We start from the raw sequence: 20,204 nt of genomic DNA, 5'->3' as shown, positions 1-20,204 counted from the left end.
AATATTATGGGGATTTATACTTTTCCTATACTTCTCAGTGTCAAGTACTTTAAAAATCCCAAGTTTCTATGATTTGGCCATTGTTAAGCAATTTTGACCGAATTTCAAAGTTTTGGTCAATTATCGTGAATATTTTGACGTCGATTTGTAAAATGTTTGTTCTTCTTTTGATATCAATGATAGCAGAACCACATAGGTCTACTATACTTATGCACAGGCACCAAATTCAGAGGGTGTTTCAACTACTTTCCCCCTCTCTTTGTTTAGACGTGTTAAACTGCCCCAGTTACACTTATCTTTACCTGCATAGTGCAATGCAAACAATGATTATATTTTGAATACTAACAGGTGCAACACCATATCCCAAGATGCATGGCAAGGAGGTCAAATCAAAGGTGCCGTCTGGATACAGAATGGAAATACCTTCACATTGTGGAAAAGAATTGTAAGTGATTGTTTGAAGATCTAACTATTCCGCTCCGAATATCTCAAATAGCAGTATTAAACTATGGCTGGGGATTTATATGCCCTTTAGGCCTATCAGTCGTTGGTATGATAAAGACTATCAAAATAATTTTGAATTTCTGTAGAAAATGAGAACATAATGTATGAATTGGTTTATTCATAATTGTTTCAACAAAAAGAACAAAAGCAACAATTGTTTGATGTCTTTTCTTTTGTTTAGATATGGTATAATGCTAGAATGTTGGAACAACGAACCAAAGAAACGTCCTAGTTTCAAGAGTATAGGTATTGTAATGCAGAAGCTGCTTGATGACAACAAGGTTCGTATTCTGAATATGCTGAAGTGTGTGCACTTGTAAACAGTGTTTACCAAGGTTTGCTGTAAAGTGTAAACATCCAAAAACCTTCTTTTCACCAGAAGGTCTTTAATATGTTGTTTACAATTATTCACCAACCCATCCCATTTCATCACAGATTGTTCCACCCTACAAACACTATTAATACATGTTTTGTTAACACGTATCATAGTAATGACCCCATTTGGTCTGACTCAACATTTCACTCCAAGACCCCCCCCCCTTTTTTTTCTAACTTTTTAATGAGCTACATATAGATCCGACATCACTTGGACCTGGTTACTAAACTATTATTTTACCAATGTTTAACCAGTCACAGAAAGACCAAAAACAGAAGGTGTTCGAGAATCTCGTACGCCAGTTTCATACTCAGGTGCCACCCTCAAGAAATAATAAGCCAAAGAGCGAAATACGCCACTTTTTATTATAAAAAAGAATACGTTTGCCGTCGCTATTCCATGCATGTGCTTAATTTTGATAAAATGTTAAGGATTGTGTATTGATGATGCAAGTTTAATCTATACTTTCTTTTTTATTTTGCAGGAATACGTGAAAGCCAAGAAGTACGAGAGAAGCAAATATGAATCCCCGTATTAATGGTGTAACATGCAACGACTTGCTAGCCTTAGGGATAGTGCTTTGCAATGCTTATTTTTTAATTGTTTTACATTTATGTTAGTACATGTGGAAATTAAAATAATTATCTAAACAAAACATACTTTTCGAATAGAAATCATAATACAGGCTGTATCAAAATAACTGGAAACCATCAGTGTCTAAGTTTGCAGCATCAATCCACCTGCAATAACCATATTTTGTATACCTTATTACACATTCTATTACCTCCACGACCCATTATTCAAAATCGCGCACTGTGATTGGTTGAAACGCGTCACGTGAAAGACCATTAATTAGCAATAAAGTGGTCAGTGCAACGAACTTTATGTTCTTCTCGCATCACAGCGCACAGCAAAGCGCGATGCAGTATATTAGCGTCGTTACGCTTTCTACGCAAAGCATTACGCTTGGTTACGCGTTCTGCAATACTCGCTATCACTTATACGCTTTGGCTACACGTAGGCGCTCCACCTTGAGGTAAATAGCTTGAAATATTTAGAAAAAAAGTGATATTTTCTCTTTAAATCGCACTATTTTGTGGTAATAGAATAGAAATAAAGGTGCAGCATTATCCTTTACACGCAAATAATGTGTCCTCGGCAGTAAAAACGTTTAAATAATGGGTTCGGCTGCGCCTCACGCATAATTTACGTTTTTACTGCCTCGGACACATTATTTGCGTGTAAAGGATAATGCATTATACCCATTATTTCTTAATTGATAGGGCGAATCATATGATGCATTTTGATGTGGCACTATAACCATTATCACTAAAAACTGACGGGAAGGATACCAATCACTTTGATACAGGCAGTAGCTGATTGTCCATAGCTTATTCAACGAATGTGTAAATACGCATGATATAAACGGAGAACAAACAGAATATAGTTACAAAACAAAACATAAGTTACAAAAAACAAACTTGAATGTACAAAACAAAATCCAATTATGTACACTATATACAAATGATATAATAATCATTTTATTTTATAAACGACCTTTCAAAATGTCTTGAAAGATAATGCAAATAAACAATGCGAAGAAAAATAAAATTTTACGTTTACAAATCTTTTGGTCTACTATTCATTTATTTGTTATTAAATATAATGCAAGATTTCTCAACAGCTGTATGTCAATTAAGACCTCTATAGGCCATATCTATTATGTCACATGACACACCCCTCTGTTTAAAGCATTGAGAACAAAACGCTCGTTTTTAACTCAATACAGTGTTCACTCGATCTCTTCATAGACTTGCGTGTAAACCCTGATGTTAACACCATGTAAACGCCTACACTTAAAGGAGATCTCCGGCATTCACAACAGTATGCCTTTATATATATAAGGGAAATAATTATCAAGCACGAATCTCGTGGCTTTATATTTAAAACAAACTCATAGTGGCCATAAAAACGAATAAAAACATTCGGTACTCAACACGCGATATTCAAAATTCCCGGGCGCCAATATTGTCGAGTGCAATGACGTCCCAGTAATGCAATGAAGGTTGACGACAATTGAGCACAAATATCACTTACGTCATTGTACTTGACAATTTCGGCGCGGGTATTTTGAATATCGCGTGTTGAGAGCCGACTTTTTTTTTATGGTCAATATGAGTTTTTTTTATTTTTTAATACAACCATGTGATTTGTGCTTGATAATTATTCTTCTAACATAAGGCATACTGTTATTGCCGGAGATACCCTTTAAAACAAGCGTCTGGTTTTCACATAAACTGCACATTGTGTTAAGTCATGCAATAGTTAACCAATACGACTTTGTCCTTTAATTTATAGAATTTGTACTTTGTATTCTAAAATATACGATTTGACTAAGCTTGAACAAAACGACAGCCTCTCAATTAGATTACAAGCAGAACATAGCAGAATAAAGTACCATGAATATCATGCCCATTTGTTATTTATTTATTTATTTATTTATTTATTTATTTATTTATTTATTTATTTATTTATTTATTTATTTATTTATTTATTTATTTATTTATTTATTTATTTATTCAAATTTTTGCCCAGTCATGATATTAGTTGTTTTGTTAATGTTAACATATCTTTGACCATGTTGACAATGCCTCTCTTACAACTCCTTCCGATTTAAAACCCGTCACCGTGGTGAAATTTCCACCATTGAAGGTTTCGAAATCTTTGTTTAAATGTCCTCTAAATCTTCAAAAGAACAGTGGCCTCAAAAATGACGTCGCCAAAGTTCTAGACTACCCCGTAGTCCACTTGCCCATTGTACATACACTGGATATTGTATCTAAGCTTAAAACTCTGATTTAATTAATGTGTGCACAATTGATAGATTTTCACATCTGTTCTTTTCAGTCACCCTACTCCCTCTGTTTGTTAGCTTCTAACCTGGAATTTCGCGATTAATAAACTGGCAGATTCTAAAATCAGAATTGTTCAGTATTGAAGTGCCAATACAGTTATGACATTATGATATGTTGCATTCAATAATATAAGCCTACGTACACTTTACTTTTACTGTCACTAATATAATTATATACACTTTTTCATAACAATTTTATACTAGTATTTTGATGTAATTAATATCAGTATAATTTCGAGTTCAACTGAATGTTTTCATCATGATTAACATCAAAAATAGACTATGGCATAGTCTACCAAAGTTCGTGAAGAATGTATGTGTACTTTTCAACAGGCTATAAACTGAAATATTTTGAGGTACATGATGTAGTGCACAATATACATACCCTAGAGATACATGTACCTTAAGATGGTAAGTATTATGTGCAGCATCAGATGCAGTTATTTTTTTTAAATGCCCAAAATAGGCAAAATTTGGCAATTTTTGAACACTGAAATTCAGTTAAAAAACAGTCAGCTTTGAAAACAAAAACCATATAAGATGGTCATTTAAAATAAAATCTGAAAGGCCTGAAATACACTATTATAAAAGATATTTACTTACAAATCAGTTCATACAACGAGCTACTTGGCGAATATCCATGAACTATCATCTTCTCGTTTTATTAAAACTAAATTAACCTGTAGTGTACATATTCGTTGATTAATGCACCAGACACAACGACAACTAATAATTGGTTTTCAAGATTTAGAGGTGTTTTTTCTAGAAACACTATGTGTAATGTTCCGTTACCATAATAATGATACACCACACAGTGTGTCAAACTTCAAGGGGATGAATTTCAAAACATAACAGTGATATTTCGATTATGTACGTCATATTAAATTGTAGTAAGTTTATAATTAAGTCAGATGGTGGTTACAACTTCCGAAATGCAATGTGACGTTTGTCTTCAATGTGACTTTATCAGCGTCATTGTCCTTGTACATCATCCGGTCTACCGATATTGTCCGGCAGATACAGTCAATGTTGTTGGTCAACTACGATATACCAAGCAGTTCTGTGTAAGATTTTGAGAGGAAAATATATTATTGTGTACATAGATCTATGAGCCTACACCCTTTATATTCAAATGTCTATGCTTGTAGTATGCCTATATGTGGGAGCAGTTCTGGTGCCAGTATCATCGTCTGCGGATTTAATAGGTGAGATTTGATTTGTCAGATTCCTAATAATTTGTATTCATTTAATTTTAGCAATGACCTTTCTAAAGCTGGTGATACTGACACGACAACAACAAATATCAACTTGTGTTTTTGTCTCCCCATCTCTGAATCTTGAGTGGCCGCCGAAATAAACTAAAAAAGAAAACAAATTATATATAATACAATATACCGTAGAATTCCATCTGCAAGCATATACTGCCTCTATTAAGGATACGATACATGATTTACCGACAAGTGACTCATTTCGGAATGCGATCAATGCGCTCGGCCAAGGTGGCAGTTGAGTGGAGGAGTGTAATGATAAATCTCATAATGCCATCTTTAGCCTTTTGTTTAATAAAAAAAGACACGTTTTGTAAAGATAGATTAGCCGTTTTATGCATAAAGAGCACGAACGGTTTCAAACAAATAATAAAGACACTGATGTGATGATGAAATTGCGTAAGTCGGGAAATATCTGCGTCGCAATGTTTTGTTTCGGTTTTTTGGAATTTGACCTTAAAATTTACGACTTCATGACATTATCATTCGAAATCAACAAAAGATATTTCAACAGTATATGGCCTCATTCTTTCCCTAGAATGTTTTGTACATGTATGTGAAATAGCTTCAACAATGGTTCGCTGCATAATGGTAAAAACAGCCTTGACCTAAAAAAAGGGCGAGAGGTACCATATTTACCGATTCAGGCTCAATTTAAAATTGATATAAAACGTTTGTTTTTGATCGATTACAAAAATTAATTTTGTCATATAAAGAAATTGTGTCTGGCGTGAATTACACTACAGTTTTTTTATTCTTAGGGCTCTTTAACTTCTTCAAATAATTTTTTTAATGATAGCGTGAGTCCCCTGGCCCTCTATTATTACGCACAAAAGATCGAGTCCCCTTAATGGGTGTTGGGGTGTGTGTGGTGGTGTGTGTTTTGACGAAAGAAAAACAGAGTACACGCCCTCCATACAAACGTTATTTGGAGATCAAATTGAACTGATAAAGGCAGCGGCCGCTGAACAAACATATGTGACCCCTCGGCACAACTGAGCCCGGATGTCGCCAGTGCCACTATTGAGATATGCTCCATCGAACCTAACAATAAACAATAGGAAACAAAGGATTTATTGACTGTTTAATTGATTTTTCACTACTTAAATGTCAAGTACTATAAACATGATATACATCATTTTAAAGCTAATTTCAAGCAAACTATTTTGGTTAAATATCTCAAAAATGATGATTGGCGACTTCAGGGCTCAGTTGTGCCGAGGGGTCACATATATTATTTTTAGACCAATCTATTGTACTAATGTTGTTTTGTGGAAGGTGTCTGCATTTTGTCTCTTTCAAAATTAAAAACAAAAGGAAATTGTAAATGGAATTCTGTGGTATATTATTAATTTGTACAGTCGAGATTTGACACAGTGTTAACATTTTCTTGATGTAAAGATGTAGGTGTACGTGTGATAGGCGGTGATAAACCCAACACAGGCCGGGTCGAGATACACGGCCCTGGAGGCTGGGGTACCATATGTAGCGACGATAGAAAATGGAATCTACTGAGTGCTGGTGTAGTATGCAGACAGTTGGGGTACACGGATGTAGTCTTGGCGCAGCAAGATCACATGGGTCTTTATGGGCATAGTATGGGAACTCCTTATGTCACCAATGTAGAATGCGACGGAGGTTAGTGTACTGCTTTTTGATTATACCCAGTAGTGCTGCAGAATGGTGAAACCATCTTTAAAGTTTTGTGAAAAGTGTGAAATTTGGCTCAGATGTAGTATTCACTCTGGTGAACAATTCTAGGGTGAGGGCCAAAAATATTTTTTCCAATATGGCCGCCATTTTTACAATGGCGGCCAAATTGCCAAAAAAATAAAAAATCACCATGAAATTGGGTAAAGTAGCCATTTCTCGTCTGATGTGTGAGATATTTATTGAAAATGTAGTATGTAACACGTTTTCAATTTAATGCACAGATTAACTAATTTAAAATGGCTGTCATTATTCAAAATGGCCGCCATATCGACTAATTTTCAACATGAAATATACATTAAAATCAGATATCAGGAATTTGCACAAGTAGCATGTTAATTTGTATGCCAACACATATGCAGCCCATGCATAAACCACATGCACATACACAACCCCTACACCCACCATACACATACCCCATATACCCCACATCACACATCCATATCAAAATTCTAATCTATTATTTATCACTTTAAAATGAATTGACTTCAGTTAATATTCTAAAATAGTCAATGAAACTTAAACAGCAACAAATAACATATCATTTAATTAAGTTCTCATATAAAATCATGTCAACAATAATTTGTATGGCCCTTATGGGTATCCATGATCATTTGAAGAACTGTTGGTGGTGCTATTTTGGGGTACAGGCTGTATTTACAACACCCTCAAGCACATGGTATTGGCAAAGGCGCCAAGGCCAAACTTTCTAAATGGCAGTGCACTGGCATGGACTATTGATAGAATGGTGAGTTACAAGAATATTAAATTCATACAATGACATGTTGTAGGTAATCATACTCAAGTTGTATTGTATTTTTAATTTTGTTAGATGTTAGGCCTAGCTTATTAGTAAGTGTAGACTTAGTACATACACTTATTATTTATGCCTGCATATCATGGACTTTACAAGACTACAGGCCTTTAAATAACATTGAAACGCTTACTAAAACGTGAAAGAAGAAACAGGATTAAGAAAGGAGACATTAAGTTGAAAATTAATAGGTACTAGGGAGACCAGCCAGGAACTTTCGGTGAAGACAAGATGGTTATCATGTTTGGAGGCCTTCACATAGAGATGGCTGCATTTAAAACCATTAGTGACTGGTTAGATGAAAGTGGATGGACAAGCGCACTAGTAGAATCTGATATAACATCACCAGGAACAACAGACTCCTTCCTCAAAGCATCGCATTTGACAAGAACAAGACATGCTCACCAGGTCACAGCTTGTAGTTTGTATATGCTAATGCAGAGATTATATGATTATAATTTGATACATGGCGTAGCAGACGTATGCAAGAAAGCCCACAATTCCATTACTGGTGGATCACATTGGAATTGGAGTTAGTTATCTTCAGCTTTGTGAGGTCACTTCGGGAAGCCAACTTCCAGCTCTACATTGAAGCTCTTGATCGGCTTATGTCTTGGTTTTTCGCCCTTGACCACCCGCACTATTAATAGCCGTTGGTTGCCCGTACACCTGCGAGATATGAAGACACTTCAGAATGTCCATCCTTCCGTTGCAGAACAATTTGAAAGTGGCAAATTTGTCATGAAAAAGACCCATCGTTATTTTTCTTCCATAGCTCTGGATCATGCTCATGAGCAAAATAACAGTATTGTAAAGGGTGACGGTGGAGCTATCGGACTCACAGAAAACACATCACAGCCAATGCGGTGGATGGTTGCAGGACCAGAACTTGCCCGTGAGTTTGAAGAGTCAGTTGAGAGTATTGTGCAGAAGAAGATCAAGGGACCTGATGTCAAACACCATGAGCAAGTGAATTCAGTGCAGGTCACATTTGCCAAACAAGTGAAGTCTCTCTGCCATACCATAGAAGAGATGGGTAACCCCTTTGAAGAGCATTCAAATGATCTGTTGGTTCTTGACAACAGGGATATTGCTGGAGAGGAAGTAGTCTCCACAGTTCGCAACATCCAAAAGCTTATAGAGGAACGGTATACCTACTTTGTAGAAGAGCGCCTTAACAAGAGAACAAAGCCTCTGTTTCACACATTGAAACGTAACAAGTTGCCACTGTTAAGCTGCCTTGCATCTGTAGTGAAGTCGAATGAGAAGCTGTAGATAGCATCCCTGAAGAAGACATGCACCCTGTTCTCCAGGTTGTACATGTCTTTTAAAGCTCGTGATGGAAACATTCAGGAGTTTTTCTGTCTTGAGAATGTTTCAAGGATACATAATGCCACTCCTCCCACAAGATGTCCCAGAGGTTGATGCTATTCTCCTTGGTTGTGCTGCTGTTATTAACATACTGAAGCCTGTTGCCGCCAAAACTTTTAGCGAGTACTCAGAGCTCATATTCTTGCCCTATATTCGGTCCCAGCTCATGAAAGCCAGTAGAGTCGATATTGTATGGGACGAATACATTCCAGATAGTCTTAAAGCAACAACAAGAAAGAAGCGTGGAAAGGGAACGTGTACAGCCAAACACCAAGATACCCGGTAACTGGCAGGCTTTCCTAAGAATCGATGAGAATATGGTGGAACTCTTTGCTTTTCTGGCACAAGAGTCTATCACATTTCACACAGAAGGGAAGGTCATCTCTACATTTGGCAAATCAGTTTTGCTGAATTCCCAAGCAGAGAATATCAGTCGCCTATCACCGTGTACACACGAGGAAGCTGATACTAGGCTGCTATTACATGCAGTGGATGCTGCTGCTTCTGGATACCAGCGAGTCATGGTTCGTACCGTAGACACAGATGTGATAGTCTTGTGCATAGCCTTATTTGCCCAAATGAACCTCACCGAAATGTGGGTATTATTTGGCACCGGTAAACATCGCAGGCTCATACCAGCTCATACCATAGCCCAGACATTGGAACCAGGGAATGCTATGTCTCTGCTGATGTTCCATGCCTTTACTGGGCGTGATCAGACATCATATTATCTAAACAGAGGAAAGGAAACAGCATGGGAAGCAAGCAAAGTCTTCACAGATGCAGTAGATGCATTTGCAGCACTTAGTAGAGTGCCTCCTACAGAGCAGAAGTTGAAGCAGTATATGGCAACAATTGAACAATTCGTTGTTGTCATGTACGACAGAACAAGCTGCTGTGATAGTGTTGACGATTGTCGTAGAGAACTTTTCACTGAGAAGGGAAGGTCAATGGAATTAATTCCACCCACCTCAACAGCACTCTTCCAGCATGCATCATATCAGGCTGGATATGTCTGGGGACAAGCGTTACTGCAAGCTCCAGAATTGGCAGAACCGGCTGATTGGGGATGGACAGAAGAATTCATCTGTGTGGCAACCTTTTAGGACAACGCTGCCCGAAGCTTGCAAATCTTGCCAAGAACTTCTCAAGTGTGGTTGCAACATGCAATAAACAGAGAGTGCCTTGGTCGCTGCAAATGTGTAAAAGCTAGACTAGCATATACAACATACTTCGCATGCCATAGGGACTGCGAGCGCCAATAAATTGATGATCAGGCAACTGTCTGGATTCTGGAACTTCTGTTCAATTGGAAGGTATTTGTGATGCCTCGTGCCAAAAGGAGGGACTTTGTTGATGATTTTAATTTTTGATTGTTATCATTTTATCTGTTATAAGCTTTAAAATGGCATCTTATTTGTTGAAATTGGTCGAGGCAATCAGGTTTTATAATAGAAAACCTGTTGGAAATTCTTATATTTGTTTTACTTTTTTTGCTGCTTATTTTCACTAGTTTCTTGAAAAGTGTTCTGTCACAAAGCCCCCCTTTCGACATGCAACATCACATGTATAACATGGACAATAAACAAAGAATCAACAATGAACAATTTAAAAGTAATGATGCATATACTTGCAGAATTAAGTGTAATTTAAGATTGTAAACGTAAAATTAAGCATTGTTTCTCTGAAATGGCGGCCATTTTGAATTTAGCGGCCATTTTGGATTCTTTTTGAGTTGAATAATTAATAACCAACCAGACATGGGCTATTTACCCATTTTCAGCTACATACATGCAGAAAAGAAAATACCACTACAGGTTGTTAACATGAACTTTATGTAGTATTTCTATGGTTGTAGCGGCCATTTTGAATTTTGGCGGCCATCTTGGATTCTAAGCCGAAATAATTTTGGCCCTCTATCAAGATATGTTTAGTATATGATCACCAACATCTGTGCCAATTTTTACACTTTTCACAAAAATTTAACAATTTTTTTGTATTGGGCACCATTCTGCAGCACTACAGCAAACACAAAACGTTTTAAAAATGTTTTAACAGGTTTTATTTTTGATTTTTGGGTTTGGTAAAAACGTTATAATAACATTCAATGTCGGGTTTTAATGTTTTCTGCCAATTAAACCTTTTCTAACCTTTTGCGAATGATGTTGAAAATGTTATGTGCTTGCTTGGTAGTTAACATTTATTAATGTCAATAGACTTTGCCATAGTCGAGTTTTGATAAATGAAAAAGTGTTATTAATCATGATGAACGCATTCAGCTGATCTCGAAATTATACGGATATTTACCACAAGTAAAGTATTCAACAATAGGTCATAAATATTTATATAATTAGTGATAGTAAAGTGAAGTATATGTATGTTATCAAATGAAACATATTTTGGCATAAATTTTATTTGGTACCAATGTATAGCTATGGGTCTCCACTGTCCAGTGATCCCAAAATAAGAATAAACATTCCCCACATGCAAACAATATAACGCTATGCCGTCATAATGTGAGGGTGCCCATGCAAATTTGAGAAGTTCTGGCTATGTACAAAAGTATAGGCAAAACTGATTCCAAGACTGGTCTGAAAGGGGTCTACATAAACCGCGCGGCTAAACATAAATTAAATATGACAATAGACAGTTTGTGTTCCTTATAATTGGAGGAACTGGTCAAGCTAGTAACTATCAGGCGGCTGACACTGACAAATTTGCATGGAAAAATGACCCGTCTCCTCCGCAGCCAATTTGGTTCCGCTCCATCGAAATCAAGCCGGTCACGGAGGAGACTACCCTCCTTTGTGTTTGTTCATTTGTGTATGGAGAGCCCTTATTGGAGTCCGGAATGACTTAGGCTACGCTCTCAGCTAGAGTCCGACGCTGCATTGCACTAGAAATACCTTTTCTGTGAAATCGCTATAGAGCCAACCGGGAGCACGTATTCGTTTTGAAAATATAGCATTAAAATTAGTATCACCCTTGTGGCCACCGTGCAGTGGAAAACCTTAATTCTTTCATTAAAAGGAAATGAAAATATAAAAAAACACGGATCTACTTGTGCACCAATAAAATTGGCACAGCAATTTGTCTCAAATATGAATGAATTTTAAGAAACATACGGGGTATGATGAACATTGACCTGACGCCATGATAGTAGGATCTATTAGTCGTTTTATATACAATGTATATACGGTATTGTCATAATACCAATATTTGTCATTATATATAATGAGTAATATCTAGCAACGTAAATGTGCAGTTCATATGCACAAACGAATACTGATCTTTATGATATTCAGGTTTTTGTACATCACATATAACATGTCACATAGGAGGTCATACGTGTTGACCTTCATCTATTGTATTTGTTCATCTGTGTATGGAGAGGATTAGCGCCATTAAACGCCATTAAAACGCCATCAGTATTAGGGCGTAGTTCAGTGAACTCACCGGATTGCTATTCCAAGTACTTTGATAATACAGATAATATGTATTAATGGGTTGAGGCGATTGCATTGAAAAACCTAATAAATTATTCATAACAGTTACGTAATCAATCGATAGTGCGGACACTTTTTATTTGCAAACCATCAAAATTCGTGATCTTTTAGCGTTGGAAAAGAAACCACGTGAATAGAGTGCCCTCTCAAGAATATCAACTCTCTGTAACTATCTTCACGGCCTTACTCCTTGACAGGTTTTGTTTTGTATGTGCTTATTTAAGCATGAAGCAAATAAAATAGACTGAATGAAATGCGATTTTTCCAAAATAGAACCAGTCTATCCAGGCTTATGAAAATGGGAATGTAATTAAGGTTGTCTTAATATTTTCATGCTGAGTGCATCATTGATAATATGTATGCCAGATGATATCATAATGAGAAAACATTACTTTGTTACCACAAATACTCATCGACAGGTGCAATATAAAAATATACAATTATTGGTGGATACACCAATGAATCCAGTCCGAATCCAAAGCATATTATACAGGGTGTATCAAAATAAAGTATACAGTTCGAAAAATTCCACTAAATTATAAAGTATGCAGTATTTTGGTCGAAATACGTTAGTGATAGCTGAATCAACATCTTATCCTCACACAGCTGTAACATTACTGGCATGTGACCATTAAAGGCCCATTCAGTGATTTGCTCATCCGGACGATCGTAAAAATCATCCAAATTCAGATTTTGGTACCTTTGTAATTGGCATAGATGTGCTAACATAGCCTGCTAGTGGTTCGGTCGAAAGCCGTGTATTTTAGACAAAATAAAGCATTTACATGAATCTGGACTTTTGATACTGACAGTACAAAAAGTCCGACTCGAGATCGAAAGAAGCTCACTCTCCACCACCGTACGCGTTGCGTATTGTTTCTACTACTTATTACATCAGTAGCTACTATTTTAAACAAAATACACAATTTTAACTGTTTTTCATATTTGAATTGACCGTTAGTTTGCCTCGGTGACCTTTAATTGCTTATTTTGTTTTCTACTACAAAAATTAAGCGTCTGTTTTAAATCAATTTAGACTCTACTTCCCCGTGTTAGAAACACTGGACTAGGAAGTTTTTCCAGTCGATTGGTGGCGCACTGTACGAAAATCTCGATTTTCTCGAGTCGATCTGAGTTGAAGTAGAAAACCTTTCTAAAACTTCTGTTTTTGACTAATTTGTCGATGTATTCAGGGAAAAGTGGTTTAATGAAATTCTGTAGACTTATTCTTTATTTCTAAGCAACTCTGACAAATTTCCATTTTTTTAATGTTCCTGTGAAATCACTGAAAGGGCCTTTAATATAACACGTATCAGAACAATATCAGTTTTTACAGTAATTGACAGAACGCATTGCCTAATTGTTTTGCAATCGTGTGATCGATTTCGAGCGCCAAGTGGAATAGTCCATAAGACATCCTGATCTTACACCTCTGGATTAAAATCTCTGAAATCAAAAGTTTTCACCTGTCCTCTTTGATAGACTACAGAGATGCATAATTGCACAAATGGACACCCACCTCTTATAATACTAGGTGAATGCCATGTTGGGGAGAGCTGGTATCTGCATACATAGGAATGGTGGCCAAGCCCTGCATGGAAGACTTTACTTTACTTACTTACTTTGGTCCTCCGCTTGTTCCTCTCATAGTCGCGGGGAACTGATGGGACGTCTGTCTTGGGCTGCATGGGTAGCATCTGTCAGGTTGGTGTTGTGCCTTGTCAGGATTTTCTTGACCCCCTCAATCCATCTTCTTATTGGTCTTCCTACAGGCGTACCGGACAGTTTGCTGTTGTACGTCCGCAGGGCTGGTTGATTTGTGGGCATGCGCATAAGATGACCAAACCATTTGATGCGATGGCTTTCAATCTGGTCTATCATAGGCTTGGTGCCAACCATGTCTCTGATGACTTCATTCCTGATTTTGTCCCGTCGTGTCTTGTTTACAGCTTTTCGTAGGCATTTCATTTAACAGGTGGTGATCTTCCGTTCAGTCATTTTGTTCATAGCCCATGTTTGTGCCTGGTAGCATGGAAGACTATCAATGTTAATTACTGTAAAGAAAGTGGTTAAATATGTCCGCACGACTGTATTTTTACGCGGCTCACAAAAAAATTAAAAAAAAACCAAACAGCCACCGAGTCCTGATTGATTATCACACGCCAAGGATTTATTCAGCTATCAACTAAAGTATTTTGGCACAATATCTCATACTTTTTAATCTAGTGGTACTTTTGAACTGTATACTTAGATTGCATTTAGAGTTCCGAATTACAAGATGAATGGTTCACCTTCTTCAAAATATTCACGCATACAAAATTACAAATGGTGTGTAGGCATATTACCCTTGTTTTGCAACTTTAGTTTTCTCTGTGAAATGTTTTGTTTATGGTCAGGGTTATAAAACATACATTTTGCTCCACGTTTTGAATATAAACGCGAAATAAAAAAATATTACCCAATGTTGAGTAAAAAGAGAACAGAACAACAGAATCAGTCAAATGGTACTCAATAGTGATTAAATTTAATCTCAATACAAGTATAACTTAATCAATATTGAGTTGAATTTATTCATTTTTGTTGCTCTGTTCACTTTTTACTCAACAATTGAGTAATATACAGTGTAGATAATATTAGAGTATATTATAGGATATTAAATATATTACGGATTTCTGCGTTATTAAATACATATAAAACATAAAGCGGTGTGGTACAAAGCACACCATTACTTTACAATTCGCTAAACATAACTAATGTTTATTACATGTTATGATGTTATTAATATTCACTCGAGAAACATTTTCATTATGTTCAATTTCTTCAATAGACGAGGAGGTTTTATTTGATTGCAACTATGACATCTACACCGGAAGAGAGTGTTCGTCTGTTGCTGCTGTTTTCTGCAAAAGTGAGTATCTGCGTGTTTCTGTAGACAAGAGGCAGTCTTCAGTGAACGGCTCTATTCAGAGCCACCAAACCTTTAAAATCAGCAGATAGGCGAGGTCTGCTTGTTCTCTGTTGACAAGGGGCAGTCTTCAGTGAGCGGCTCTTTTCAGAGTCATCAGTAGGCAAGGGGCGGTCTACATGTTTCATTCTTAGGTACTTTGTCCTGAAAAAGTCAGAGCTACTTCTGACGAAAGCGTGACAGTTCTAAACTTGTCCGACGGCGAACCCGCTAAAAACCCACTAATTGTTATGAATTCCGTCGTAAAAGCCTATCCCACAATGATTATCAGTGGTCCATTTTAAAACCATTAATGTTGAACTACTAAATCCTCCCTTTGAAAAAATGCTAATCAACATCATAATTCTGACACATAGTAACATGGTTTCATACACCTATATACAGTAAGCAAAAGAATAAGGTACCAGTTGTGTTCACCCCTGTATATCCTAAATATAAAAAAAAGGAAGGTTTTATTTCAAACTCTAATGGTGACCCGCAGGTCAAATTGCTAGAATTGAACATTAAACACACCTAAACAGACACAATGCAATTTGCAGGCAGCAGCTTAATCAGCGCCAATATTGCAACATTGAAACAAACAACTATACAAACATCCAATCCAACCCAACCACATCCCCCAGTAGGCAATGAGGATAAAGTGCCTTGCCCAAGGACACAACACGTTGGCACGAGCGGGGCTCGAACTCACAACATATGTATTATGAGTCGGGCGCCTTATCCACTCGGCCACACGTGCTCCATAAAGACAACTATGTCAAAATTAAAATAAGCAGCTAATACCGCTACTCTTTAGCTCCTTATTTCTTTTAAGTCCTTATTTGTTGAAATTGGTTGAGAATGAAAGAAACAGTGATGTAAAACCTATTGAAGAAACGAAATCAAAAGTTGCACCTTTGTGTTCTAATCAATGAAAGCACGACGCTAGTTTAACGTGCTGATCAATGGAAGCACGGCGCTAGTTTTCTTGTTCGCGAACGCTTTGTCTACAAATCAATAGGGCTTGCAATGGAGCAAACTGCAACTTTTGAATTGGCATCTTCCTCAGGTATTTGGATCGTCGTGTTTTAATTTCATGAACAATTTCCACAAAATGAGGTCTTTCAGCTAAAAGATGCAGCTATTGGCTGCTTGTTCCAATTATGACATATCCGTCTTTATACGATATACAGGTGGTGATTTGCAAAGACTAAAGACTTATAAATCAAAATACATTGGTCATAGTCAAATTAATACTTCATGGAATGGTGATATTGATGGATGACTGTATGATCGTCAGATATGGTCCTGCAAGTAATAAATGTGCGTTTCATTATCAATCATAAAGATATTGGCGTGTTTACGTAAGGCTTATGGGTGTCAAATATCAAGCAGCGTCATTTCATCCTGTATAAAATTTATATTTTGAAATATGATACCTTAGGTACAAACATATCATGGTACTGGCCAGTCACCTAATGTTAATGTTGATGTTGTTGTGAAAAATCTGTAAGCCAACACGGATTTTTCAGCCAATCACAGATTTTTCACAGAAAAATTTCTCCTAGCTAGCGCTGCTGTTGTTTTTGTTTGTTTTTAGTGGGTATCTGATCTTACAAGTATTTAGTTTAACACCTGAGGCAGCATTCATGTTCATAATGAATATACCAGGTGTAGTTAGATTATACGATGGGCGTTATTGCTTATTGCACGGCAAGCCATTCATTTATTTGCTCTCTGATTTCTTATTATGACTACTAATGACAGTATTGCAAGTCCCATATAAAACCCTCTATCATGGAGGTGACAGACAGACCAGTCAAGGCTGACTTTTTATTTAGTTTTTTTTTTTTGCTTGTTGAATACGGTTTTTTCTTTTGATTGGTCTAATATGGTATAAACATAAATACACATAAATTAATAATATTACAATATTATTCATCTATTCATGAATCGCGCGCGGCGAAAATTATGCATCGGCAGGTCCGTGATATGTGACCCTTTGCACAAATCCTGCACACATGGTCCTAGATGTTTTACTTACTTGAATATGTATGTCGCTTGTTCAATAATAAAATGTGTTAACATTTGTTATGTCCAGCGACAAAACTGAATTCAAATCTTCAATTTGCATTTGTTTTTCTGTTCCATCTAGTACCAGGTTATGTTGGCTGTTACGATGAAGACCGACTTCTCTCAAATGAGGATACCGATAACGAGCTCATGACTATTGACTTCTGCATAGGACACTGCTATTCTAAAAACTACCAGTATGCTGCACTTCACCATAGATATTGTCATTGTAGCAACAGTGGTGGTGGTATTAGTGAGGCTATGAGTACTTCTTGCAATTTTCCATGTCCAGGGAATATGCATGATATATGTGGAGGGCTTCAGTTTTATTCGGTTTATGACAGTAAGTCAGCTGCAGACAGAAAGACATATACCATAAAACCTCATCTACAAGCATAAAAAGTGCTTTTGAAAAAATCTAAATAATCCAGGCACCATCAATCGACAAAATCATAACATTTTTAGCAGATAAATTACAGATACAAGTATATACAAACAAGTAATATTGTAAGACCAATCTATTGTTTTGGAATATTACGGTTGTTTCATATTAATTTATCTTTTACCAAAACACTCTATATGCTTGTAGTATAGACGAAGTTTAAAGGTATGTCATAATTAGAACCAGCATCCAATAACTGGATCTTTTAGATCTGATTTTGCAGATCAATACTCGACCGGCGGTTGACCTCCGGTTCCGTCCGGTCCCATCCGGTTGCTATTGTTCCAAACAATGGGAACAGGATTTCATCCCTTAAATAATAATGATTGGAAAACACAGGATATTGTGTACAATGGCGTATTCAATGTGGTTAAAATCCGGCAAATTCAAAATATTTGACAGACTTCAAGCAGCGCCATCCTATTGTGTTCGCAATTAAAAGGCTAACTATCAATAAGAGCAAACAGCTCATGGTACAACAGAAAGCAATGTTCACTTCAGGTGTTTATCTTTTAAGCACAAGGTCCATTTTAACCTAAATTCAGCTTTATCCTTTGCAGAAAAGAGCACGGATTTATCCAATAGCACATAATTCATTCGTACCTGACTCAAGGTCAAAATCACCTTTTACCCGAACTCACACGAATGTACAACACAAATACACTGTTTGATTAAAGTAACAAAATCTAAGTCTTTAATTGAAAGCAAAATTATGATTGATACAATACGTATATGACAACAAATGCATATACAAAAATTATCACACAATCACAATAAATATTTTAACTACTCAGTACTTAACCAGCATTCTTCTTCTTGAAGATAACACAGTTCTTGCAATGTTCTGGACGGCTGATGTAAATATCCTCAATCACTTGTCATGCGAAAATCAGCAAAGTCCTTTGAACACTTGCACTTATAAATATCCTTGCGTATAAAATCCTCACACAAAAATGGTGCTGCTTACTCCAAACAATGATCTCCTTGCGCTGCTTTCTCCAAACATTGCTATCATAGGGGTTTTCCAGAAAAGTCTTAATACACAAACTATTGCATGATTATAATGGTTCATTCCCGTATTTCATGAAACATAATTATACAGGGTACATCACATTATTTAATCTTGTTGCATAACCTTTTCTGCACTGTTAAAATACACTTAATTTGGTATTTTCCTTTTACAGAACAAAGCAACAGATAACAGTGTAAAACGTTTTGTGTCCATGACTTAAATAATTTATAACCCAACATTCAAAATGTTATTAAAACGTTCAGACCAAACCCAAAAGGCGTTTATAACACGTTTATAGCGTTTTAAAATGAGTTTATGTGTTTCTGAGAAGTGGATTGAAAAACCCCAGGTTTCCATTCCACATTATTCCGTCACAATTTGTTTTTAAACTTTTAACGTAACCTATTTAGTACCTATTTTACCAATAATATCCGATTCAAATCATGCAAAATTACAAATGCATAAAATGCACATTTTTTGTTAACTTTTAACGCATGGTGAATATTATAATTGCAGCAAGGACTGGCTACTGCGATGACTGAGGTACACCAAGGAATGGCTTGCGAGACGCCAACACCTACAGAACAGATGACACGTATCATTTCGGTGCCTATGTATCCTATTCCTGTCGAGATAATTTGTGGTTGATAGGACCGGAAGTAATTCAATGCACTATAGGTGACCTACCTGACTACGTCACATGGAGTGACGTATTACCACAATGCAGCGGTAAGTGAACACCGGATGTTATGTAAGAATCATACAGACCACCTAGGTGATTCCTAAATGTCTTTGCCAAGTAGCCTCAGATAGTTATATATCGTCCGTTTGTACTATTCGCAGAGGGCGACATCACTGATTGTTTTGGGTTACTCGACGCGCTTGATGGTCGCGTGAGACACGGTTTATACTAAGCCAGTATCCTTCAGTATTATAATACTATTTTGGGGTATTTTCTTCAAATAAATTACATCTGAACTTGCTTTGTTTTAAATATAGATGTTCCACCACCAACTACAACTGAGATGCCGTGGTCTACGCCTGACACAGAGTTATTAACTTTATCAACAGAAGAATATTCTAGCATTCCTAATAATACGTCTGACAACCAAAATGGTACGTCACTTTGTTATCTAATATTTTGATAAATAGTCTACAATACAAAGAGACTGCGTCTCAATTGTCAGCCTTGCCCCCCCCCCCGGGTGGGGACACTCCCACTTTGGAGGTGACGCGTATGTATAGTCTCCTCCGCAGCCAGTTTGGTTAC

At 36.7% G+C, this 20,204-nt stretch overlaps 2 protein-coding genes across 2 annotated transcripts in view; both read left to right on the top strand.

Annotated features, from left to right (window-relative positions):
- The window catches only part of LOC140138651 (uncharacterized), a 28,621-nt gene extending 26,101 nt beyond the window's left edge, over positions 1 to 2,520 (top strand). Inside the window, exons 18-20 of the mRNA XM_072160391.1 lie at positions 349 to 445; positions 686 to 785; positions 1,365 to 2,520. Of these exons, the coding sequence (XP_072016492.1) occupies positions 349 to 445; positions 686 to 785; positions 1,365 to 1,418 (251 nt within the window). The 3' untranslated portion in view covers positions 1,419 to 2,520. The remainder of the gene's footprint in view (positions 1 to 348; positions 446 to 685; positions 786 to 1,364) is intronic.
- A 2,139-nt stretch (positions 2,521 to 4,659) lies between these two features.
- LOC140138652 (lysyl oxidase homolog 2-like) lies at positions 4,660 to 20,037 on the top strand. The gene is made up of 6 exons (XM_072160392.1): positions 4,660 to 4,999; positions 6,464 to 6,700; positions 15,291 to 15,371; positions 17,563 to 17,823; positions 19,451 to 19,663; positions 19,934 to 20,037. The coding sequence occupies exons 1-5, from the start codon at positions 4,927 to 4,929 to the stop codon at positions 19,474 to 19,476; spliced, it is 678 nt and encodes a 225-aa protein (XP_072016493.1). The 5' UTR covers positions 4,660 to 4,926; the 3' UTR covers positions 19,477 to 19,663; positions 19,934 to 20,037.
- Positions 20,038 to 20,204: the final 167 nt, after the last annotated feature.

The sequence above is a fragment of the Amphiura filiformis genome, chromosome 18 (genome assembly GCF_039555335.1).
Source record: "Amphiura filiformis chromosome 18, Afil_fr2py, whole genome shotgun sequence".
NCBI lineage: Eukaryota > Metazoa > Echinodermata > Ophiuroidea > Amphilepidida > Amphiuridae > Amphiura > Amphiura filiformis.
This window is presented reverse-complemented; position numbering and strand designations above follow the sequence as displayed.

Coding starts and splice junctions, on each gene's coding strand:
- LOC140138652 (XM_072160392.1), top strand. CDS start 4,927: ATGTCTATGCTTGTAGTATGCCTATATGTGGGAGCAGTTCTGGTGCCA. Junction 5,000..6,463: donor ATCGTCTGCGGATTTAATAG/GTGAGATTTGAT, acceptor CTTGATGTAAAG/ATGTAGGTGTACGTGTGATA. Junction 17,824..19,450: donor GTTTTATTCGGTTTATGACA/GTAAGTCAGCTG, acceptor TTATAATTGCAG/CAAGGACTGGCTACTGCGAT.